The sequence below is a fragment of the Pelophylax lessonae genome (genome assembly GCF_965119305.1).
Source record: "Pelophylax lessonae genome assembly, chromosome: 1".
Classification (NCBI taxonomy): Eukaryota; Metazoa; Chordata; class Amphibia; order Anura; family Ranidae; genus Pelophylax; species Pelophylax lessonae.
Window position 1 is genome coordinate 354235686 of NC_138768.1, and position 27314 is coordinate 354262999.

Sequence of the window (27314 nt, forward strand, 5' to 3'; positions counted from 1 at the left end):
TAAATGGTTTTCAAAATGTTTTACAAAATAATTTCTGAAAAGTGTGGCATGCATTTGTATTCAGCCCCCCTGAGTCAATACTTTGTAGAAACCCCTTTCGCTGCAATTACAGCTGCAAGTCTTTTTGGGTATGTCTCTACCAGCTTTGCACATCTAGAGAGTACAACCTTTGCCCATTATTCTTTGCAAACTAGCTCAAGCTCTGTCAGATTGGATGGAGAGCGTCTGTGAACAGCAATTCTCAAGTCTTGCCACAGATTCTCAATTGGATTTAGGTCTGGACTTTGACGGGCCATTCTAACAGATGAATATGCTTTGATCTAAACCATCCCATTGTAGCTCTGGCTATGTTCAGGGTTGTTGTCCTGCTGGAAGGTGGACCTCCGCCCCAGTCTCAAGTCTTTTGCAGACTATAACAGGTTTTCTTCTAGAATTGCCCTGTATTTGGCTAATCCATCTTCCCATCAACTCTGACCAGCTTCCCTGTCCCTGCGGAAGAAAAGCATCCCCACAACACAATGCTGCTCATGGTGTGTTCAGAGTGATGTACCATGTTCGTTTTCCACCACACATAGTATTTTGATTTTAGGCCAAAAAGTAAAATTTTAGTCTCATCTGACCAGAGCACCTTCTTCCACATGTTTGCTGTGTCCCCCACATGGTTTTTCGCAAACTGAAAATGGGACATCTTTTCAACAATGGCTTTCTTCTTGCCACTCTTCCATAAAGGCCAGATTTGTGGAGTGCATGAATAATAGTTGTCCTGTGGACAGATTTTCCCACCAAAACTGTGGATCTCTGCATCTCCTACAGAGTTATCATGGGCCTCTTTGCTGCTTCTCTGAGTAATGCTCTCCTTGCCCGACCTGTCAGTTTAGGTGGACGGCCAAGGTCTTTCTAGTTTTGCAGTTGTGCCATACTCTTCCATTTTCGGGTGATGGATTGAACAGTGCTTCGTGAGTATTTTTGTTTACAAGCTAGCCCTGCTTTAAACTTCTCCACAACTTTATCCCTGGCCTGCCTGGTGTGTTCCCTGGCCTTCATGATGCTGTTTGTTGACTAAGGTTCTCTAACAAACCTCAGAGGGCTTCACAAAACAGCTGTATTTACACTGAGATTCAATTACATATAGGTGGACTCTATTTACTAATTAGGTGTCTTCTGAAGGCAATTGGTTCCACAAGATTTTAGTTAGGGCTATTACAGTAAAGGGGACTGAATACAAATGCAAGCCACACTTTTCAGATATTAATTTGTAAAAAATGTTGAAAACCATTTATCATTTTCCTTCCACTTCACAATTATGTGCCACTTTGTGTTGGTCTATCACATAAAATCCCAATAAAATACATTTGTTTTTTGTTGTACCATGACAAAATGTGGAAAATTTCAAGATGTATTTTTCAAGGCACTGTAACTGTCTCACTAAGCCCTGCATAAGGTGTAGGTTAATCCTAGAAATTACCTTCTCCTATTTGCTCCTTTTCTAAATGGTAAATATACTGTTGAAAGTGTTTTGTTATATCTGTTTGAGAAATAAAAAATAAAAAAACTATTGATCCTGCCAGAAATCAAGTAAACTGATAACTTCCTGTACTCTTTGCCCCTGATGACTGATATCAGCATTGTTCCTAGTTTCCTCTCTATGAATTACAGAACACCTTCCCTCTATGTTATGGGTCTAAGGAAAAAGGTTTTCTGTGGTCCATACTTCCAACACATCTCCAGTTCTAGGATGACAATGCTGCTTCTCGATAGGTACAGTATAGTGAGTGAGTGTTGTCTCTCTAGAACCGGAAGTATGGTAGGGCTTAGTCACATGGGTGCCGAGCCCCGTACAGCATGTATCCATCACTGCGTACCTGTCCACATAGTCACACATAGCCACCACTTTTCCATTCACTTACATAGGAAGCTCACAGAAAGCTCCCTAGACCAAAAAGATACAAAAATGGCTTTTCAGGCATTATGGGGATCTGTGCCCATGTGAATGAGTCCCTGCTGGCAGGATCACTAGATTAAAATAGAGGGGAAAAAAGCCTGATAAAAGAAAATGAATGCAGCCAGTGCATATCAAGACTTGTATGTTATAATAGGTTAGATTTAGTCCCTGGTTTTTATTATACTTTATTCAATGAAGTTATTACTATAGAAAATCCATATAAGGGGTAGGTGAGAACAATGGTGGTCAGAGAAAAATTAAACAGTGGTACAGCAGTCCATCCTTTTTCATTTACTTGAGCCTTATCTGAAACAATCAATATAATGAATTCACTTATTAATATGCACTGTCTTTAAAGATTTAGGCAATAAAAGATAAGTGATTCTCCTCCAAGGACATTATATTATACTATGCTTTATTCCAAAGTTCTGTTACGCAACCTTGTTTTCCTCCCTGTGAAGGGCAAAATTAAAGCTCTGGTTTTAAATGTTAAATGTCTTGGTCCCCTAAGAGCTATGTAATTTCTATTTCCTCTCTTACAGTACAGAACTGCAGTTGTCTCAGAATATCCATCTATAGTTGTGTAATATTCTCTGGTTCGGTTTGGCATTTATGCCTTATTAGTAGGGTGCAAAGTGCTTGTTAAATGTGGAAATGTTTTACCATTACATTTATCCAAAAAACGCATTTCGTAAAAGCGTAACAAGCTTATTTCAAAATTGTATTGAACTTTACATCAAAACAAGATACACTTCATTAGAGTGCCCATGCAAATTTTTACTTACAGTTAACTGTTCATTATACAGTATGTATACAGTGCCTAGAAAAAGTATCCATATCCCTTGTAATTTTCCACATTGTCATGTTACAACCAAACACATAAATGTATTTTTATTGGGATTTTATGTGATAGCCCGACACAAAGTGGCACATAATTGTGAAGTGGCTGCAAAACAGCCTCAGGTCTTTTTGGGGATGTCTCTACCCGCTTTGCACTTCCATAGCGTGAAAATGAAATAGCTCAAGCTGTATCAGATTGAATAGAGAGCGTCTGTAAACAGCAATTTTTGCCGCAGATTCTCAATTGGATTTAGGTCTGGACTTTGACTGGGCCATTCTAACACATGAATATGCTTTGATCTAAACCATTACATTGTAGCTCTGGCTGTATGTTTAGGGTCGTTGTCCTGCTGGAAGGTGAACCTCCGCTCCAGTCTCAATTCTTTTGCAGACTCTAACAGGTTTTCTTTTAAGATTGCCCTATATTTGGCTCCATCCATCTTCCCATCAACTCTGACCAGCTTCCCTGACCCTGCTGAAGAAAAGCATCCTCACAACATGATACTCCCACCACCATGTTTCACGATGGGGATGGTGTGTTCAGGGTGATGTGCAGTGTTAGTCTTCTGCCACACATAGCGTTTTGCTTTTAGGTCAAAAAGCTCTGTTTTGGTCTCATTTGACCAGAGCACCTTCTTCTACAAGTTTTCTGTGTCCCTCACATGGCTTCTCGCAATTTGCAAACAGGACTTTTGATGGCTTTTTTTCAACAATGGCTTTCTGCTTGCCACTCTTCCATAAAGGCCAGATTTGTGGAGTGCACGACTAATAGTTGTCCTGTGGACAGATTCTCCAACCTGAGCTGTGGATCTCTGTAGCTCCTTCAGAGTTACCATGGGCCTCTTGGCTGCTCTCCTTGCCCAGCCTGTCAGTTTAGGTGGACAGCCATGTCTTGGTAGATTTCCAGTTGTGCCATACTCTTTCCATTTTCGAATGATGGATTGAACAGTGCTCTGTGAGATGTTTAAAGTTTGGGATATTTTTTTATAACCTAACCCTGCTTTAAACTTCTCCACAACTTTATCCCTGTCCTGTGTGGTGTATTATTTGGCCTTCATGAAGCTGTTTGTTCACTAAGGTTCTCTAACAAACCTCTGAGGGCTTCACAGAACAGCTGTATTCATACTGAGATTAAATTACACACAGGTGGACTCTATTTACTAATTAGGTAAATTACGAAGGCAAATGGTTCCACTAGATTTTAGTTAGGGGTATCAGAGTAAAGGGGGCTGAATACAGATACACACCACACTTTTTAAATATTTATTTGTAAAAAATGTTGAAAACCATTTATCATTTTCCTTCCACTTCACAATTATGTGCCACTTTGTGTTGGTCTATCACATAAAATCCCAATAAAATACATTTACCTTTTTGGTTGTAATATTATTATTATTATTATATAGGATTTATATAGTTCCGACAGTTTACGCAGCGCTTTACAACTTGAGGGTAGACAGTGCAACTACAAAACCGTTTAATACAGTAAGAATCAGAGGGCCTTGCTTGTTAGAGCTCACAATAAAAGAGATGACAAAATGTGAAAAATGTCAAGGGGTATGAATACTTTTTCAAGGCATTGTACATTTCAAAAGATAGAGGCTAATAAAAGAGAGGTTCAGAAAATAGGGAAACATTTTTTGTGAGACAGACTTACAGAGATGTACAAAACTGGAGTACACAGAAACTGGTTCATATTAGTAACCAATAAGCTTCCAAGTTTTATTGTTAAAGCTTAATTGTACAAGCTGAAGTTAGAAAGTGATTGGTTGATTGGCAAAGCTTCACAAGATTCTGTGTGCTCACGTTTTAGTAAATGTCCCCTTTATGCCTACTACACATGGGGCGAATGTTGGGAGACATCAGCCGGTTCAATAAAAACTAGCCGAAATCCGGCCCGTGTGTATGTCAGCCGGAGCCGACTCCAGAGTGGTGCTGCAGCTGGAACTCCACTATGGCCTGCTGCTGCTCGCACAGTCTTTCCAGCATGTGCACGGTGGAGTTCCACCTTGTGGGCACATCACATATGAGGCGGTGAGCGGGAAGGCCGAAGTTACGCTGCAGCGCTGACAGGCGAGCAGCAGCAGGGTGAGAACGCCCAAAGTGCGCACAGACGGCCTGCACTTTCTGCAGCAGCGCTGACATATCGGGATAATTTTGAAGGAACCTCTGCACCACCAAATTCAGCACATGCGCCAGGCAAGGGATGTGCGTCAAACCGGCTAGACCCAGAGCTGCTATGAGATTTCGCCCGTTATCGCACACCACCAGGCCGGGCTTGAGGCTCGCTGGCACCAACAACTCATCAGTCTGCTGTTCCATGCTCCTCCACAACTCCTGCGCGGTGTGGGATTTTTCCCCCAAACATGCAAGTTTTAAAACTGCCTGCTGTCGTTTACCGCTGACTTTGCTGAATTTGGTGGTGAAGGTGTTATGCTGACCGGATGAGGAGGCGGTAGAGGATGAGGAAGCGGAGTAGGAGGAGTTAGGAACAGGATGTAAACTGAAGCGCCCTGCAATCCTCGGTGGTGGAAGGAGATGCGCCAAACAAATTGAAAGGGTGTATCTCACACGTACACATACAGACTATGCCGCAATTTGATTTTTTTCACCTGCATGGGTGTATATTGAATAGCGGAATAGAACAAAAGTATATAAAAGGGTGTATCTCACACGTACAGACTAGGCCACAATTGAATTATTTTCACCCGCATGGGTGTATATTGAATAGCGGAATAGAACAATAGTATCTAAAAGGGTGCATCTCACACGTACAGACTATGCCGCTATTTAATATTTGTCACCCGCATGGGTGTATATTGAATAGCGGAATAGAAAAATAGTATCCAAAAGGGTGCATCTCACACATATAGACTATGCCACAATTTAATTTTTGTCACCTGCATGGGTGTATATTGAATAGCGGAATAGAACAAAAGTATATAAAAGGGTATATCTCACACGTACAGACTAGGCCGCAATTGAATTATTTTCACCCGCATGGGTGTATATTGAATAGAGGAATAGTTCATCCAGGAGGAAACTGCTTTGCAGGTTTTCTGGGAGTGCCCCTTTGCACAGAGCCTGTTTAGGGCCTTGGAACCTGAACTTAAGGACTTTGTACCACAGACTGCCATCACACACTTTGGTGTGCTAAATGGATTATTTGGTGGAACTTTTTCCTAAGAGGACATTGACAACGCCTGGCAGGTTCTGTGTTCCTTTAAGGACGCTTTATGGTGCGCCAAAAAGTGCCTTATCTACCAGTGAGAGAGGATGCCCATTGAGGACTGTCGCAGACTGGTCCATAGTCTGCTCAGAGACTATAACCTAATGGATCTCATGGAGAAAGAGGAGGTCTAGCGATTTCCCCTTCCCCAACTCTCCCTTGTGTGTTTTTGTCCTTTCATTAAAGCTTTGGGCTTGCACTTCTCCACCTCCCTTTCCCCCACTCTTTATTGTTTGTGTGTTTCACGTTTGTCTTTTTGTAATGTGGCGGTACACTTTATTTGCACACATAATCTGATTAGTAGGGTGTAGGTCCTTGGGACTGTCCCTGAACGTCTTGGGGGGGGGGGGGTATGGGTATGGCCTTTTGGCTTGGTTCACCCACCTAGCACCCACATTTCATACATGCTCTCTTCGGGAGAGCACCCCTGACCTAGTATTCGAGGTGCTTCGGCTACCATGAAGAACGGGGTTCTGCCAGGCCTTCTGGCTAGGCAGATCATGGAAACCCTATGTCCCCGTCAGGAGACTTGCCAGCCAGTAATCAGCACAAGTTAGAATGTGGGCAACTTGGCGGTCGTTGCGCAGACATTGCAGCATGTAATCGCTCATGTGTGCCAGGCTGCCCAGAGGCAACGAAATTCTGCCCTCTGTGGAAGGAGTATCGTTTGTGTCCTCTGTATACCCCCAGCCACGCCCCAGTGATGGCCACGAGCTGGCCTGGGTGCCACCCTGCTGTGAACATGGTTCCTGCTCCTCCTCCTCCTCATCCTCATCCATCATCCAGCAATTTATCAAAAAGGTATACAAGTGGGATAGTAACGCTGAGAACAGCGCCATAAGCACTGTCCATGTTGGTGGAGTACTCGAAACAAAGCAACAAGGCACACAGGTCTCGCATGGAAGCCCAGTTATTGGTGAAGTGGTGCTGTTCTGCAGAGCGACTCACGCGTGTGTGCTGCAGCTGAACCTCCGCTATGGCCTGCTGCTGCTCACACAGTCTTGCCAGCATGTGCAGGGTGGAGTTCCACCTTGTGGGCACATCACATATGAGGCGGTGAGCGAGAAAGCCGAAGTTACGCTGCAGCGCTGACAGGCGAGCAGAAGCAGGGTGGGAACGCCGAAAGTGCGTACAGGCGGCCCGCACTTTCTGCAGCAGCTCTGACATATCGGGGTAATTTTGAAGGAACCTCTGCACCACCAAATTCAACAGATGCGCCAGGCAAGGGATGTGCGTCAAACCGGCTAGGCCCAGAGCTGCTATGAGATTTCGCCCGTTATCGCACACCACCATGCCGGGCTTGAGGCTCGCTGGCAGCAACCACTCATTTGTCTGCTGTTCCATGCTCCTCCACAACTCCTGCGTGGTGTGTGGTTTTTCCCCCAAACAGGCAAGTTTTAAAACTGCCTGCTGTCGTTTACCCCTGGCCGTGCTGAAGTTGGTGGTGAAGGTGTTACGCTGACCGGATGAGGAGGCGGTAGAGGATGAGGAAGCGGAGTAGAAGGAGTTAGGAACAGGAGGCAAACTGAAGCGCCCTGCAATCCTCGGTGGTGGAAGGACATGCGCCAAATTGCTATCCGCCTCAGGCCCATCCGCCACTGCATTTACCCACTGTGCCGTTAGGGAGATATAACGCCCCTGACCGTGCTTACTGGTCCACATATCGGTAGTTAGGTGGACCTTGGCACAGATGGCGTTGCGCAGTGCACACCTGATTTTTTCCCCCACTTGGTTGTGCAGGGAAGGGATGGCTTGCCTGGAAAAGTAGTGGCGGCTGGGCACGACGTACTGTGGGACAGCCACCGACATAAGGTTTTTAAAACTGTGCGTCTCCACCAGACGGAATGACAGCATTTCAAAGGCCAAGAATTTTAAAATGCTGGCATTCAGGGGTGGGTAGGGGGGTACTTCCTCTTCCTCTCAAGTGTTTGGGAGATGGAAAGCTGAATGCTTCCACGGGACATTGTGGAGATGGTTGGCGACCCAGGTGGTGGTGTTGCTGACAGATCGTCTGTTTGCTGGGTGGCAGGTGCCGGTATCACTACAGATGTGGATGGAGCGGCCGAGACTGCAGCAGAAGAAGAAGCAGGATGAGCCAGAGACGTTTCTTGTTTTTGAAGGTGTCTACTCCACTGCAGCTCGTGCTTTGCACTTAGATGCCTGATCATGCAGGTTGTGCTCAGGTTGAGAAGGTTTATGCCTCGCTTCAGGCACATTTTCTAAAGAACTTCCACGCTAGAGAACTCCTTTGAGCTGGCTTTGCTGCGCTCGTTCCCTTGCTGCGTTGGGCAGTAGCAGGCGTAGTGTCTAGGGCACGGTCGCTCCGCTTCTGCACCCTGCTCCCTCTTCTGCCATGCTGGTGGCTCTGTGCGACCACCGCCTCTCCCTTCAAACTACTCAGGTCACCTGCATGACCTTCATTCCATGTGGGGTCGAGGACCTCATCTTCCTCCACATCATCTTCCACCCAGTCTTCACCCCTGCCCTCCTTGTCGGTCTCCACAATTCTGAACGCCGCAGCAGTTGGCACCTGCGTTTCGTCATCATCGGGGACGTGCTGCGATGGTCCTTGCATGTACTCATCTTGAGAAATAAGTGGTTGGGCATCGCTGCACTCAATCTCTTTCACTTCTGGGGCAGGGCTAGGTGGATGGCCCTGGGAAACCCTGCTGACAGAGTCCTCAAAAAGAAGAAGAGACTGCTGTATGGCTTGGGGCTCAGACTGCTTGCCTGATTTGCAAGGGGGTGAGGTGAAAGACGGTTGGACATCGGCTGCAGGTGCCAACTCTGACCTTTCTGCAGTAGACTGGGTGGGAGACAATGTGAAGGAACTGGAGGCACTGTCAGCAGCAAACTAATCTACTATCGCCTCTACTTGTTCTGGTCTCATCACTTCTAGAGGCGTATGATTCCCTACCAAATACTGCTGCAGGTTCTTTCGCCTACTCACACTTGAGGAAGGTGTTTCACTTGTGCGTGTAGCTGGCACAGATCGACCACGTCCTCTCCTTGCAACAGGAGCTCTACCAGCAGCACCACGACCCAGGCCACGGCCCCTATTTGATGGTCTCCTCATATTTCTGTAATTTATGATCTTGCCCTAGAAAGGTGTTTATTGAATAGCGGAACAAAACAACAACAGTATCGCACGGGTGTATCTCACAGTCAAATATGCAAACTATGCCGCAATTTAATGTTTTTTGACCCCAAAAGGGTGTATATTGAATAGCGGAATAGGAAAAAGGATAAAAAACGGTGTATCTCACACGTACAAACACAGACTAGGCCCGATTAAAATTTTTTGTACCCTAAAGGGAGGATGAGGAAGAGGAGTAGGAGGAGTTGGGAACAGGAGGCAAACTGAAGCGCCCTGCAATCCTTGGCGGTGGAAGGAGATGTGCCAAACAAATTTAAAAGGTGTATCTCACACGTACCGATACAGACTATGCCGTAATTTAATTTTTTACACTCCAAAGGGGTGTATATTGAATAGAGGAATAGGAAAAATTTTATAATTCAGTGTATCTCACACGTACAAACACAGACTAGGCCCCGATTACAATTTTTTGTACCCTAAAGCCAGGATGAGGAAGAGGAGTAGGAGGAGTTGGGAACAGGAGGCAAACTGAAGCGCCCTGCAATCCTCGGCGGTAGAAGGAGATGCGCCAAACAAATTTAAAAAGGTGTATCTCACATGTACCGATACAGACTATCCCGCAATTTAATTTTTTACACTCAAACAGGGTGTATATTGAATAGCGGAATAGGAGAAATTTTACAAAATGGTGTATCTCACACGTACAAACACAAACTAGGCCCCGATTACAATTTTTAGTACCCTAAAGGCAGGATGAGGAGTAGGAGGAGTTCGGAACAGGCAGGAGGCAGACTGAAGCACCCTCAAATCCTCGGCAGTATGAGATGCGCCCCAAAAATTGGAAAGGTGTATCTCACACGTACCGACACAGACTATCCCGCAATTTAATTGTTTTTACCCAAAGGTGTAGATTGAATAGCGGAATAGAAAATATGATTTCAAAAGGTGTATGTATCTCACACATACCGACACAGACTATCCCGCAATTTAATTGTTTATACCCAAAGGTTTTGATTAAATAGCGGAATAGAAAATATGATATCAAAAGGTGTATGTATCTCACACGTACCGACACAGACTATCCCGCAATTTAATTGTTTTTACCCAAAGGTGTAGATTAAATAGCGGAATAGAAAATATTATAAAAAAAAAGGTGTATGTATCTCACACGTACAGAACCAGACTAGTCCCAAATTACTATTTTTGTACCCCCAAAGGCAGGATGAGGAGTAGGAGGAGTTCGGAACAGGCAGCACCCTCAAATCCTCGGAAGTATGAGATGGACCCCAAAAATTGGAAAGGTGTATCTCACACGTACCAACACAGACTATCCCGCAATTTAATTGTTTATACCCAAAGATTTTTATTGAATAGCGGAATAGAAAATATTATCAAAAAAAGGTGTATGTATCTCACACGTACAGAACCAGACTAGGCCCCAATTACTATTTTTTGTACCCCCAAAGGCAGGATGAGGGGTAGGAGGAGTTCGGAACAGGCAGCACCCTAAAATCCTCAGAAGTATGAGATGCACTACAAAAATTGGAAAGGTGTATCTCACACGTACCAACACAGATTATCCCGCAATTTAATTGTTTATACCCAAAGGTTTTTATTGAATAGCGGAATAGAAAATATTATCAAAAGAAAGGTGTATGTATCTCACACGTACAGACCCAGACTAGGCCCCAAGTACTATTTTTTGTACCCCCAAAGGCAGGATGAGGAGTAGGAGGAGTTCGGAACAGGCAGCACCCTCAAATCCTCGGAACTATGAGATGCACCCCAAAAATTGGAAAGGTGTATCTCACACGTACCAACACAGACTATCCCGCAATTTAATTGTTTATACCCAAAGGTTTTTATTGAATAGCGGAATAGAAAATATTATCAAAAAAAAGGTGTATGTATCTCACACGTACAGACCCAGACTAGGCCCCAATTACTATTTTTTTGTACCCCCAAAGGCAGGATGAGGAGTAGGAGGAGTTCGGAACAGGCAGCACCCTCAAATCCTCGGAAGTATGAGATGCACCCCAAAAATTGGAAAGGTGTATCTCACACGTACCGACACAGACTATCCCGCAATTTAATTGTTTATACCCAAAGGTTTTTATTGAATAGCGGAATAGAAAATATTATCAAAAAAAGGTGTATGTATCTCACACGTACAGAACCAGACTAGGCCCCAATTACTATTTTTTGTACCCCCAAAGGCAGGATGAGGAGTAGGAGGAGTTCAGAACAGGCAGCACCCTCAAATCCTCGGAAGTATGAGATGCACCCCAAAAATTGGAAAGGTGTATCTCACACGTACCGACACAGACTATCCCACAATTTAATTGTTTATACCCAAAGGTTTTGATTAAATAGCGGAATAGAAAATATGATATCAAAAGGTGTATGTATCTCACACGTACCGACACAGACTATCCCGCAATTTAATTGTTTTAACCCAAAGGTGTAGATTAAATAGCGGAATAGAAAATATTATAAAAAAAAAGGTGTATGTATCTCACACGTACAGAACCAGACTAGTCCCAAATTACTATTTTTGTACCCCCAAAGGCAGGATGAGGAGTAGGAGGAGTTCGGAACAGGCAGCACCCTAAAATCCTCAGAAGTATGAGATGCACCCCAAAAATTGGAAAGGTGTATCTCACAAGTACCAACACAGACTATCCCGCAATTTAATTGTTTATACCCAAAGATTTTTATTGAATAGCGGAATAGAAAATATTATCAAAAAAAGGTGTATGTATCTCACACGTACAGAACCAGACTAGGCCCCAATTACTATTTTTTGTGCCCCCAAAGGCAGGATGAGGGGTAGGAGGAGTTCGGAACAGGCAGCACCCTAAAATCCTCAGAAGTATGAGATGCACCCCAAAAATTGGAAAGGTGTATCTCACACGTACCAACACAGACTATCCCGCAATTTAATTGTTTATACCCAAAGGTTTTTATTGAATAGCGGAATAGAAAATATTATCAAAAAAAAAGGTGTATGTATCTCACACGTACAGACCCAGACTAGGCCCCAATTACTATTTTTTTGTACCCCCAAAGGCAGGATGAGGAGTAGGAGGAGTTCGGAACAGGCAGCACCCTCAAATCCTCGGAAGTATGAGATGCACCCCAAAAATTGGAAAGGTGTATCTCACACGTACCAACACAGATTATCCCGCAATTTAATTGTTTATACCCAAAGGTTTTTATTGAATAGCGGAATAGAAAATATTATCAAATGAAAGGTGTATGTATCTCACACGTACAGACCCAGACTAGGCCCCAAGTACTATTTTTTGTACCCCCAAAGGCAGGATGAGGAGTAGGAGGAGTTCGGAACAGGCAGCACCCTCAAATCCTCGGAACTATGAGATGCACCCCAAAAATTGGAAAGGTGTATCTCACACATACCAACACAGACTATCCCGCAATTTAATTGTTTATACCCAAAGGTTCTTATTGAATAGCGGAATAGAAAATATTATCAAAAAAAGGTGTATATATCTCACACGTACAGACCCAGACTAGGCCCCAATTACTATTTTTTTGTACCCCCAAAGGCAGGATGAGGAGTAGGAGGAGTTCAGAACAGGCAGCACCCTCAAATCCTCGGAAGTATGAGATGCACCCCAAAAATTGGAAAGGTGTATCTCACACGTACCGACACAGACTATCCCGCAATTTAATTGTTTATACCCAAAGGTTTTTATTGAATAGTGGAATAGAAAATATTATCAAAAAAAAAGGTGTATGTATCTCACACATACAGACCCAGACTAGGCCCCAAGTACTATTTTTTGTACCCCCAAAGGCAGGATGAGGAGTAGGAGGAGTTCAGAACAGGCAGCACCCTCAAATCCTCGGAAGTATGAGATGCACCCCAAAAATTGGAAAGGTGTATCTCACACGTACCGACACAGACTATCCCGCAATTTAATTGTTTATACCCAAAGGTTTTGATTAAATAGCGGAATAGAAAATATGATATCAAAAGGTGTATGTATCTCACACGTACCGACACAGACTATCCCGCAATTTAATTGTTTTTACCCAAAGGTGTAGATTAAATAGCGGAATAGAAAATATTATAAAAAAAAGGTGTATGTATCTCACACGTACAGAACCAGACTAGTCCCAAATTACTATTTTTGTACCCCCAAAGGCAGGATGAGGAGTAGGAGGAGTTCGGAACAGGCAGCACCCTAAAATCCTCAGAAGTATGAGATGCACCCCAAAAATTGGAAAGGTGTATCTCACACGTACCAACACAGACTATTCCGCAATTTAATTGTTTATACCCAAAGGTTTTTATTGAATAGCGGAATAGAAAATATTATCAAAAAAAGGTGTATGTATCTCACACGTACAGAACCAGACTAGGCCCCAATTACTATTTTTTGTACCCCCAAAGGCAGGATGAGGGGTAGGAGGAGTTCGGAACAGGCAGCACCCTAAAATCCTCAGAAGTATGAGATGCACCCCAAAAATTGGAAAGGTGTATCTCACACGTACCAACACAGACTATCCCGCAATTTAATTGTTTATACCCAAAGGTTTTTATTGAATAGCGGAATAGAAAATATTATCAAAAAAAAAGGTGTATGTATCTCACACGTACAGACCCAGACTAGGCCCCAATTACTATTTTTTTGTACCCCCAAAGGCAGGATGAGGAGTAGGAGGAGTTCGGAACAGGCAGCACCCTCAAATCCTCGGAAGTATGAGATGCACCCCAAAAATTGGAAAGGTGTATCTCACACGTACCGACACAGACTATCCCGCAATTTAATTGTTTATACCCAAAGGTTTTTATTGAATTGCGGAATAGAAAATATTATCAAAAAAAAAGGTGTATGTATCTCACACGTACAAAACCAGACTAGGCCCCAATTACTATTTTTTGTACCCCCAAAGGCAGGATGAGGAGTAGGAGGAGTTCGGAACAGGCAGCACCCTCAAATCCTCGGAAGTATGAGATGCACCCCAAAAATTGGAAAGGTGTATCTCACACGTACCAACACAGACTATATCGCAATTTAATTGTTTATACCCAAAGGTTTCTATTGAATAGCGGAATAGAAAATATTATCAAAAAAAGGTGTATGTATCTCACATGTACAGACCCAGACTAGGCCCCAATTACTATTTTTTGTACCCCCAAAGGCAGGATGAGGAGTAGGAGGAGTTCGGAACAGGCAGCACCCTCAAATCCTCGGAAGTATGAGATGCACCCCAAAAATTGGAAAGGTGTATCTCACACGTACCAACACAGACTATATCGCAATTTAATTGTTTATACCCAAAGGTTTCTATTGAATAGCGGAATAGAAAATATTATCAAAAAAAAGGTGTATGTATCTCACACGTACAGAACCAGACTAGGCCCAAATTACTATTTTTTGTACCCCCAAAGGCAGGATGAGAAGTAGGAGGAGTTCGGAACAGGCAGCACCCTCAAATCCTCGGAAGTATGAGATGCACCCCAAAAATTGGAAAGGTGTATCTCAAACGTACCGACACAGACTATCCCGCAATTTAATTGTTTATACCCAAAGGTTTTTATTGAATAGCGGAATAGAAAATATTATAAAAAAAAGGTGTATGTATCTCACACGTACAAAACCAGACTAGGCCCCAATTACTATTTTTTGTACCCCCAAAGGCAGGATGAGGAGTAGGAGGAGTTTGGAACAGGCAGCACCCTCAAATCCTCGGAACTATGAGATGCACCCCAAAAATTGGAAAGGTGTATCTCAAACGTACCGACACAGACTATCCTGCAATTTAATTGTTTATACCCAAAAGTTTTTATTGAATAGCGGAATAGAAAATATTATAAAAAAAAAGGTGTATGTATCTCACACGTACAGAACCAGACTAGGCCCCAATTACTATTTTTGTACCCCCAAAGGCAGGATGAGGAGTAGGAGGAGTTCGGAACAGGCAGCACCCTCAAATCCTCGGAACTATGAGAAGCACCCCAAAAACTTGAAAGGTGTATCTCACACATACCAACACAGACTATCCCGCAATTTAATTGTTTATACCCAAAGGTTTTTATTGAATAGCGGAATAGAAAATATTATTAAAAAAAGGTGTATGTATCTCACACGTACAGAACCAGACTAGGCCCCAATTACTATTTTTTGTACCCCCAAAGGCAGGATGAGGAGTAGGAGGAGTTCGGAACAGGCAGCACCCTCAAATCCTCGGAAGTATGAGATGCACCCCAAAAATTGGAAAGGTGTATCTCAAACGTACCAACACAGACTATCCCGCAATTTAATTGTTTATACCCAAAGGTTTTTATTGAATAGCGGAATAGAAAATATGATATAAAATTGGTGTGATTTATCAATAGCACATGTGAACAGCAGTGTCTTATATCAGTCAGCTCTGCTGCAGGCTATGAAAAATAAGGCTATAAAATTCCCCTTTTAAGTTTGTAATTTTTAACTAGATTAGTACAGACTATGCCACAATTTAATTTTTTTAACCCAAGGGTGTATATTGAATAGTGGAATAGAAAAAAGTCTATAACTTTTGAAATCACTCAATAATAGCACATGTGAACACAGCAGTGTATTATCACAGTCAGCACAGCAGCACTGAAGGAAAAACGCTGCACACAGTGACTGATGAAAAAGACTTTTCTCCCTCCTCCTCAGTGGGCAAAAAAGATTGTTTTCACTGCACCCCACACACAGCAAAATCGATGTGGACAAGCTCTGCTACAGGCTATGGAGGGAAAAAAAATCCCCTTTTAAGTTTGTAATTTTTAACTAGATTAGTACAGACTATGCCACAATTTAATTTTTTTAACCCAATGGTGTATATTGAATAGTGGAATAGAAAAAAGTGTATAACTTTTGAAATCACTCAATAATAGCACATGTGAACACAGCAGTGTATTATCACAGTCAGCACAGCAGCACTGAAGGAAAAACGCTGCACACAGTGACTGATAGAAAAGACTTTTCTCCCTCCTCCTCAGTGGGCAAAAAGTTTGTGTTCACTGCACCCCACACACAGCAAAATCGATGTGGACCACTGACACCTGCCTATCTCCAGCCTCTCCCTAAAAGGATTGATAAGATCGGTCACTGCAAACCCCCCCCACACAGCAAAATCGATTGTAGAACACTGACCCTAAAAATCAGCAGCCTCGCCCTAAAATGCCCTACAACTCGCCCTGCCTAAAACACTCCGACCTGTCCCTCAATTCTATTCGGACACAAATTATTTTTGCCTGTCTGTCCCTAATCAGCAGCCAGCACGATGTGTGCTCTGTCCCTGAACTACAGCATAATGATGCAGCGGCGCTCTGTCTCGAAATTATAAAAACTTGGTCACATGCTTCAGATGGCCAATCACAGCACTAATACATTTGTAGGCATGGCTGGGATGGCTTAAGGCAAACCATTTAAATGCTTGTTGATTGGCTGTTGAAAGCCCGTCATGAAAAGCGCGCCAATGCATACAAAACCCGGGAAATAAAATGACCGAACACAGATTTTTACCCGAACATACAGTAAAGTTTTCGGGTCCGTGTTCGGGTAACAAAAATCCAATTATTCGGTACGAACACGAATAATACAGTCCATGTTCGCTCAACCCCAGATACAGACTATGCCGCAATTTAATTCTTTTTACCCCAAAAGGGTGTAGATTGAATAGGGGAATAGAAAATATAATATAAAAAGGTGTATCTCACACGTACAAACCCAGACTAGGCCCCGATTACAATTTTTTGTACCCTAAAGGCAGAATGAGGAGTGGGAGGAGTTCGGAACAGGAGGCAAACTGAAGCACCCTGCAATCCTCGGCAGTGGAAGATGCGCCCCAAAAATTTGGAAGGTGTATCTCACAGGTACCGATACAGACTATGCCGCAATTTAATTCTTTTTGCCCCAAAAGGGTGTAGATTGAATAGCGGAATAGAAAATATGATATAAAAAGGTGTATCTCACACGTACAAACTCAGACTAGGCCCCGATTACAATTTTTTGTACCCTAAAGGCAGGATGAGGATGAGGAGTAGGAGGAGTTCGGAACAGGAGGCAAACTGAAGCACCCTGCAATCCTCGGCGGTGGAAGATGCGCCCCAAAAATTTGGAAGGTGTATCTCACACATACCGATACAGACTATGCCGCAATTTAATTTTTTTTACCCCAAAAAGGAGTAGATTGAATATCGGAATAGAAAATATGATATAAAAAAGTGTATCTCACACGTACAAACCCAGACTAGGCCCCGATTACAATTTTTTGTACCCTAAAGGCAGGATGAGGATGAGGAGTAGGAGGAGTTCGGAACAGGAGGCAAACTGAAGCACCCTGCAATCCTCGGCGGTGGAAGATGCACCCCAAAAATTTGGAAGGTGTATCTCACACGTACCGATACAGACTATGCCGCAATTTCATTCTTTTTACCCCAAAGGGTGTAGATTGAATAGCGGAATAGAAAATATGATATAAAAAGGTGTATCTCACACGTACAAACCCAGACTAGGCCCCGATTACAATTTTTTGTACCCTAAAGGCAGGATGAGGAGTAGGAGGAGTTCGGAACAGGAGGCAAACTGAAGCACCCTGCAATCCTCGGCGGTGGAAGATGCGCCCCAAAAATTTGGAAGGTGTATCTCACACATACCGATACAGACTATGCCGCAATTTAATTTTCTTTACCCCAAAAGGGTGTAGATTGAATAGCGGAATAGAAAATATGATATAAAAAAGTTTATCTCACACGTACAAACCCAGACTAGGCCCCGATTACAATTTTTTGTACCCAAAAGGCAGGATGAGGAGTAGGAGGAGTTCGGAACAGGAGGCAAACTGAAGCACCCTGCAATCCTCGGCGGTGGAAGATGCGCCCCAAAAATTTGGAAGGTGTATCTCACACGTACCAATACAGACTATGCCGCAATTTAATTATTTTTACCCCAAAGGGTGTAGATTGAATAGTGGAATAGAAAATATGATATAAAAAGGTGTATCTCACATGTACAAACCCAGACTAGGCCCCGATTACAATTTTTTGTACCCTAAAGGCAGGATGAGGAGTAGGAGGAGTTCGGAACAGGATGCAAACTGAAGCACCTTGCAATCCTCGGCGGTGGAAGATGCGCCCCAAAAATTTGGAAGGTGTATCTCACAGGTTCCGATACAGATTATGCCGCAATTTTATTTTTTTTTACCCCAAAAGGGTGTAGATTGAATAGCGGAATAGAAAATATGATATAAAAAGGTGTATCTCACACGTACAAACCCAGACTAGGCCCCGATTACAATTTTTTGTACCCTAAACGCAGGATGAGGAGTAGGATGAGTTCGGAACAGGAGGCAAACTGAAGCACCCTGCAATCCTCGGCGGTGGAAGATGCGCTCCAAAAATTTGGAAGGTGTATCTCACACGTACCGAAACAGACTATGCCGCAATTTAATTCTTTTTACCCTAAAGGGTGTAGATTGAATAGCGGAATAGAAAATATGATATAAAAAGGTGTATCTCACACGTACAAACCCAGACTAGGCCCCGATTACAATTTTTTGTACCCTAAAGGCAGGATGAGGAGTAGGAGGAGTTCGGAACAAGAGGCAAACTGAAGCACCCTGCAATCCTCGGTGGTGGAAGATGCGCCCCAAAAATTTGGAAGGTGTATCTCACACGTACCGATACAGACTATGCCGCAATTTAATTCTTTTTACCCCAAAGGGTGTAGATTGAATAGCGGAATAGAAAATTTGATATAAAAAGATGTATCTCACACGTACAAACCCAGACTAGGCCCCGATTACAATTTTTTGTACCCTAAAGGCAGGATGAGGAGTAGGAGGAGTTCGGAACAGGAGGCAAACTGAAGCACCCTGCAATCCTCGGCGGTGGAAGATGCGCCCCAAAAATTTGGAAGGTGTATCTCACACGTACCGATACAGACTATGCCGCAATTTAATTCTTTTTACCCCAAAGGGTGTAGATTGAATAGTGGAATAGAAAATATGATATAAAAAGGTGTATCTCACATGTACAAACCCAGACTAGGCCCCGATTACAATTTTTTGTACCCTAAAGGCAGGATGAGGAGTAGGAGGAGTTCGGAACAGGATGCAAACTGAAGCACCCTGCAATCCTCGGCGGTGGAAGATGTGCCCCAAAAATTTGGAAGGTGTATCTCACAGGTTCCGATACAGACTATGCCGCAATTTTATTTTTTTTCACCCCAAAAGGGTGTAGATTGAATAGCGGAATAGAAAATATGATATAAAAAGGTGTATCTCACACGTACAAACCCAGACTAGGCCCCGATTACAATTTTTTGTACCCTAAACGCAGGATGAGGAGTAGGAGGAGTTCGGAACAGGAGGCAAACTGAAGCACCCTGCAATCCTCGGCGGTGGAAGATGCGCCCAAAAAATTTGGAAGGTGTATCTCACACGTACCGATACAGACTATGCCGCAATTTAATTCTTTTTACCCCAAAGGGTGTAGATTGAATAGTGGAATAGAAAATATGATACAAAAAGGTGTATCTCACACTTACAAACCCAGACTAGGCCCCGATTACAATTTTTTGTACCCTAAAGGCAGGATGAGGAGTAGGAGGAGTTCGGAACAAGAGGCAAACTGAAGCACCCTGCAATCCTCGGCGGTGGAAGATGCGCCCCAAAAATTTGGAAGCTGTATCTCACACGTACCGATACAGACTATGCCGCAATTTAACTTTTTTTACCCCAAAAGGGTGTAGATTGAATAGCGGAATAGAAAATATGATATAAAAAAGTGTATCTCACACGTACAAACCCAGACTAGGCCCCGATTACAATTTGTTGTACCCTAAAGGCAGGATGAGGAGTAGGAGGAGTTCGGAACAGGAGGCAAACTGAAGCACCCTGCAATCCTCGGCGGTGGAAGATGCGCCCCAAAAATTTGAAAGGTGTATCTCACACGTACCGATACAGACTATGCCGCAATTTAATTTGTTTTACCCCAAAAGGGTGTAGATTGAATAGCGGAATAGAAAAAAGTATATAAAATTGGTGATTTTTCAATAGCACATGTGAACACAGCAGTGTCTTATGTTTTATGTCACGGTCAGCTCAGCAGCAGGCTATGAAGGGAAAAAAAAAAATTTCCCTTTAACTTTGTAATTTTTAAATAGCAGATTAGTACAGACTATGCCACAATTTAATTTTTTTTAACCCAAAAGGGTGTATATTGAATAGTGAAATAGAAAAAAGTATATAAAATTGGTGATCTTTCAATAGCACATGTGAACACAGCAGTGTCTTATGTTTTATGTCACGGTCAGCTCAGCAGCAGGCTATGAAGGGAAAAAAAAAAAATTCCCCTTTAACTTTGTAATTTTTAAATAGCAGATTAGTATAGACTATGCAACAATTTAATTTTTTATAACCCAAAAGGGTGTATATTGAATAGTGGAATAGAAAAAAGTATATAAAATTGGTGATTTTTCAATAGCACATGTGAACACAGCAGTGTCTTATGTTTTATGTCACGGTCAGCTCAGCAGCAGGCTATGAAGGGAAAAAAAAATTCCCCTTTAACTTTGTAATTTTTAAATAGCAGATTAGAACAGCAATCTGTAGTAAAATATAGCTGAACGTTGCACACAACAGACTGATAAAAATATATTTTTTTCTCCCTCCTCCTCCTCAGTGGGCTCAAGTGAGGGCAAAAAGATCGTTCACTGCACCACCCCCCACACAGCAAAATCGATGTAGATCGCTAACGGACGATTGTTCTGTCCTGTGTCTCCTATCTGTCCCTGCCTAATCTCTCCAGCCTGTCCCTAAAATGCACAAATATCTTTTCCTGCCTACACTCCGACCTGTCCCTGCATTCTTTTCGGGCACAATTTTTCACTGTCCCTAATCAGCAGCAGCCAGCACGTATGATGTGTGCTCTCTCCCTACACTACAGCAGAATGACGCACCGCGCTGTGCCTCTCGAACTTATAAAGACATGGGTCACATGCTTCAGATGGCCAATCACAGCTACTAATACATTTGTAGGCATGGCTGGGATGGCTTAAGGCACACCAGTTAAACGCTTGTTGATTGGCTGTTGAAAGCCCACCATTAAAAGCGCGCCATTACATAAAAAACAGGAAATAAAATTACCGAACACGGATTTTAAACCCGAACATACAGTAAAGTATTCGGGTCCGTGTCCGGGTAGCAAAAATCCAATTATCCGGTACGGACCCGAATAATACAGTCCGTGTTCGCTCAACACTAGTCCTAACTCTATATATCTATTGGATGTCATTGTATTATGGTGATTGAACTGTGTAAGGGAACCCTCCCTTTTAAATCGGGGGGCTTTAATTGTCTCTATGACTGCAGAAACTTAAAAAAAAAAGAATTATAAAAATCAATTACTGTTATTCAATGCGTAGTTTATAGTAAAGTTTAGCAGAAATTCATTAATACTGTTGAAAATATAATTTCAGTGAAAGCTATGACCTGGTTGTACAGTCACTTTTGGTCTGTTTCTTGTTATTATCTGTAACTTTAGTTTGAAACTTTCTGTTGAATCCCCTGTAAGACTTCTTTGGCTGACATTACATTTTTTTCGATTACAGGACAGCTAATAGAAAGCTGCATGACAGTAATGATGGACTGCGGAGTGTGCTGGAGAACAGTTTGATCAAGTACAACAGATCACTGGTACGTAGATGTTCCAGACACTAGGTGCTGCTCTTCTAGTGCCAGTAATGATATGCTCCCTGCAAGGACAAAAGCTGTGATGAGTTTGTCTCAGGGCAGCCACATCTTTATCAGACGTTCATCATTTTCTCCCAGAATCTGGGAAAACCACAACTATATTATATGGAGCAACTTTTTAGGTCTTTTTTTTTGTAACTAGCGGGTTTTAAAATCTAGCAAGGATATGTCTTTGAGCTAATTTAAAAGAATACATTGAAATATATAGATTTAAAACACAGATTCAGGATGATCCTAATTGAAATTATTCCCTTCTGTACATGACTAAATTTCCAATATGGCTGTTCCTTGATCCAGCCATATTGGAAAGAGGTATTAGAAGTTATTAAGAAAATTAGTGATGTAGAGATCAGCTATGATCCTTGGCAGTGTTTGTTCCATGCTACAGCTGAACCGAGGAAAACATATAGGAGGTCTATTATACCAGTCTTACTAAATACAGCAAAACTGTTGATCCCGAAATTCTGGAAACAAAAGAAAATCCTGGCTATACAAGAGTGGTTTATGGAGATTGATAGAACTAGACTTATAGAAGAACAAATACGTTTCCAAAAAGAAACTGAACTGAGATTCCATGTGATATGGGGAAATTGGATAAACTTTAAACAATCTTTGACGTATGTGAAATATATAGGTAATGTAGCCCCTTAACCACTTCTGGACCGGAAGTTTTCCTCCCTTAATGACCAGGCCCTATTTTGTGATTCAGCACTTTAACGGACAATTGCGTGGTTGTGTGACGCTGTACCCAAATAAAATTGATGTTTTTTTTTTCACCACATATAGAGCTTTCTTTTGGTGGCATTTGATCACCTGTGCAATTTTTTTTTTTTTTTTGCGCTATAAACAAGAAAATAGCGACAATTCTGAAAAAAAAAAAAACAATATTTTTCACATTCTGCTGTATAACATTTTCAAAAAAAAATGTAAAATCAAAATTTTTTAACATTTTAGGCCAATTTATTTTTTGCTACATATTTTTGGTAAAAAAATCACAATAAACATATTTTGATTGGTTTGCCCAAAAGTTATCACGTCTACTAACTACGGGAAAGATTTGTCATTTTTATTGTTTTTTTTTTTTACTAGTATTGGCGGTAATCTGCGATTTTTAGCGGGACTGCGACATTGCGGCAGACAGATCGGACGCCTAACTGATATTTTTGACACTTTTGGGGGGACCAGTGACATTACTACAGTAATCAGTGCTAAAAATATGCACTGTTACTGTAATAATGACACTGGCAGGGAAGGGGTTAACACTGTGGGTGATCAAGGGGTTAAATGTGAGCCTAGGGGAGTGATTCTAACTGTGGGGGGGGGGGGGGTGGCTTGTGAAATGATCATAGAGACCTGTGATCCTATATAGAAGGATCACAGGGGCTCTGTATTAATTCCAAGGAGACGAACGGTCAGCTGTGTTTACAACAGCTGACCGTTCTTCTCTCTCAGCGGAGAACGATCGCGGGTGTCAGGCAGCAATCGGAGCCGCCTGCCCCATGCATCGGCTTCCCTGCTCATGAGCGGGGACAGGAGCGTGCCGCTGGCGGCGCGCGCTCGCCCCCTAGCTGCAGGCGCGCGACCGACGTATACCTACGTTGGTTTGTGCAGGAGAGCCACCCTGCCACATTATTACTGCGGCGGGCGGTCGAGAAGAGGTTAAAATATAATAGGGGCAGGGTTATTGGGGCCCTTCCTTCCTCCTTTCTTTTTCTTCCCCTTTCTCCCCCCCCTTTTTTTTTCTCCCACTTTAACAGGGGGATATTATTTGTTTTATAATTGGTCGGTATATGTGTGCATATATACCCTTAAATAGGAATGTGTTTTTTATATTATAGTATGTTTTAATTTGATATATATATATTTCCACTATTAAACATGAGGATATTATTTGGTGCACGTTAATGGGTCTATGTGTGTACATATGCCCGTAAATAGCAACAAGAGGGTGGTTTGGGTTGTTTTTTTTTGGAGAAAGAAAGAGGGCAAAAGGGTAAAGGATAAGCTGAAGACACCAAAAAATATATTTTTAAAATGTTGTGTAAACTAATATCCTTCCATATTGTATACTGTAATGTCTTATTATTTTCAATGTATATTTGTTATGTATGTGAAGAAATTTAATAAAATTATTTAAAAGTATACATGACTAAATCACAGATGCCTGTATTAAATTGAAACCGAAAAAGTGAGGATTTACTATGTTATAGATAACATCTAGATATGTTAATTGTGCTATGTAGTAGCATGAAAAACGACCTATTTGTTTTAAATTCCTCCTGAAAATTAGCAGTGCACTTTCTGATATGTGAGGGTGCCTAGGCACTCCTGTGCCTACAACTTCATAGCTGTACATCTGCTGTGTGAGATGTAAGGCAGTGTTTCTCAACCTTGTTTCAGTCAAGGCACTCTTTAAAAATGATGGACTATCTTGAGGCACCCCATTCTAAAATGTAAAAAATGATTCTAATAGTTTTATATAATACAGCAACATCCACACAAGTAGGACACCCAACATTAGAGGAGATTTATTCTTCCAAAGCAAATACACTTTTGTAAACTGGTACTGACCAGTATTCCAATGTTTCTCTTCTGTCTGTTTTTCTCCATCACTCAGCTAATGTGACCCAAACGCTGAAGGAGAGGGGCAGGATAGGGGGAAACAAGGTATCCTCCGTATCAACTAATGATGCCATTTGGTCTTTAGGAAGCTGACAGCTAGAGGTTTGGAATGGTGCACGATGAAAACCTGTCGCTTTGTGTAACTAAAAGGCAGGCTTCATCCAAATGCCACCTTGTATACAATTTTTGGGCAATTCTTAAGCATTTTGCCAAGGCACCCCTGAAGAAACCTCAAGGCACCCAAGGGTGCCCTGGCACCCTGGTTGAAAAAGGCTGATCTAAGGCAATGATTGTCAGATCTAAGGCATTGCTAGTTTCACTGTTGTGCTACTTAAGAAAAGAGAAGGAAAAAGCACTGCTGCTACCAAGATGGCCAGCACACAGCCAAGATAACAAATGAGTGGCTACTGGACAACTCTGTGAATGTCCGTGAGTGGCCCAGCCAAAGCCCAGACTTGAACCCGATTGAACATCTCTGAAGAGATCTAAAAATCGCTGTGCGCCAACACTCCCCATCCAAGCTGATGGAGCTTGAGAGGTCCTGCAAAGTAGCATGGGAGAAAATGCCCAAAAATAGGTGTGCCAAGCTTGTAGCAGCATACTCAAAAAGACTTGAGGCTGTAATTGGTGCCAAGGATGCTTCCACAAAGTATTGAGCAAAGCCTGTGAATACTTACGTACATTTTTTTTAATTTTTATTTTTAACAAATTTGCAAAGATTTCAAACAAACTTCTTTCATGTTGTCATTATGGGGTATTGTTTGTAGAGTTTTGAGGAAAATAATAAATATAATCTATTTTGGAACAAGGCTGTAACATACCAAAATGTGGAAAATGTGAAGCGCTGTGAATACTTTCCGGATGCTTGTCCAATGCCTCCTTATTTGTGGGCATGAACACTAAGTAAAGAACACTGTTCCCTGTCCTTCACAGGATTGGAAAAAGGAGAAAGCCTCAGAAAAAAATAATTAATTACCTGAATTTATTGTATGATTAAAACTTCTCTTTTTAATGGTAATACATAAGCACACATTATTAATTGTGCATACTATCCACTTTCACAGCTAAGAACATCACCAGTTGCCTAAAAAAGTATAAAATGTACTCCCTTATGGGGATTACTGTCATTTTTACAGAGATAATCTGAAAAAACAGTGTTGCAAAAATAAGGTGTGACAAAAATATATTTCTCTTTATCCCTTACTCCTTAAAGGCAGAAATAGATAGATTGTTACATTGTGGCCAAAAATATTTTAGCTATGTAATATGTATATAATATATACAGTATATATATATATATATATATATATATATATATATATATATACTGTATATATATATATATATATATATATATATATATATATATATATATATATATATATATATATAATATGTAAAAAGATCGCCTGTAGTTAAAGTTAAAGCCTAGGTGCAAATGCTACTATTACCCTGAATAAGAAGTACAGTAGACATTTAATTGTGAAGAATGTGGAATGGAGGGTTGAAAAGGGAGGTTACAAGCAGAGGTTCTAGAATATTAATATACAGTATTTATATAGCACCAACAGTTTGCCTAGCGCTTTACAATATAAAGATATAAATGTGTCTAACCCTCCATTCACATCGAGCTGTCCCAGGATTGCAGACGGAATAGCCTTGATTCTGCCCGCGATCCCGAATCAACGCAAATCACAGGACCCGCTTGTGATCCCTGTTACTTCCAATGGCACCCGAATTTACGGTAAAATCACGAAACAGAATCGCGCCACACCTGTCGCCCAAAAGAAGTTCTGGAATTTCCTTTGAGCGACAGGCGGCCCACAATTCTGTTTGCGTGATTTTACTGCGATTTTTCAGCCGACAATCGTGGCAAAATCTGGCCCTGATCAGGGTGCCTTTGGAAGTAATTGGGATTGTAAGCATGTCCCATGATCTGCGTCAATTTGAGATTGCAGGCAGAATTGCAGCGATTCTGTCCACGATCTGGGACACCTAGATTTGAACGGAGCCTTAGGCAGCCAGCATTTAACAATGTACAATCAGTTATGAGTATCAGAGTTTTTCCACAAACAGGAACATAAATGGATAACACTTTCTTTATTTTCAGCGCGCAAACACTTCACCAGGAAGTACTATTTCCAGGAACAGTCCCAAGTTAAACAGAAGTAATTCTCCATATGACCGGTATAGTAAATTGCTTACATCATGTTTAGTGATGGAAAAGAGAGAGTGTGTATGTGTGTCTTTACATCATGGTAAATCAGGGGTGTCCAACCCGCAGGCCGCATGCAGCCCAAGAGCATTTAGCATGCAGCCCGGGCATGTCTGGAGGGATGACAGACAAGCATAGAAGTCACGGCGGCTGGCAGGGACAAGCTAGGCATAGGCATGTATGGAGGGACGCCGGGGATGCCGTGCAAGCATAGCAGCCACTGTGGCCGGCACTGACAATTCAGGCACAGACACAGCTGGAGGGTTGCTAAGGCTGCCATTTTTGTATTCGCACTGGCAGCAGTGATTACAGGGACTCCCGACATAGACAGGCAAGTAAATGCTGCATGTCTAGGGGAATACAGGTGGACTGCTCCCCCCCACATTTCAGTTGTGCCCCCCACCCCCTCCAAGGGGCCCTGCCCACTATTTACTGTGTGGGGAGGTTGGGGGGGTTGGGTATGGGGGTTTGTGGGGGGAGTAACTGACATCTGGGGGGCCGCAGCCCACCCCAGCACCCCCTAGATACAGCCATGCAGCATATACTTGCCTAGCTGTATGTTACCCTCTTTTACTTTTATAGTAAACAACATTACAATAAAAATAAAGTT

At 42.3% G+C, this 27314-nt stretch overlaps 1 protein-coding gene across 1 annotated transcript in view; it reads left to right on the forward strand.

The window, feature by feature from the left end:
* Positions 1 to 27314, forward strand: part of RASEF (RAS and EF-hand domain containing) — a gene marked incomplete at its 3' end in the record, with an annotated part of 170337 nt that overhangs the window by 121437 nt on the left and 21586 nt on the right. Inside the window, exons 8-9 of the mRNA XM_082245596.1 lie at positions 21726 to 21810; positions 26600 to 26676. Of these exons, the coding sequence (XP_082101722.1) occupies positions 21726 to 21810; positions 26600 to 26676 (162 nt within the window). The remainder of the gene's footprint in view (positions 1 to 21725; positions 21811 to 26599; positions 26677 to 27314) is intronic.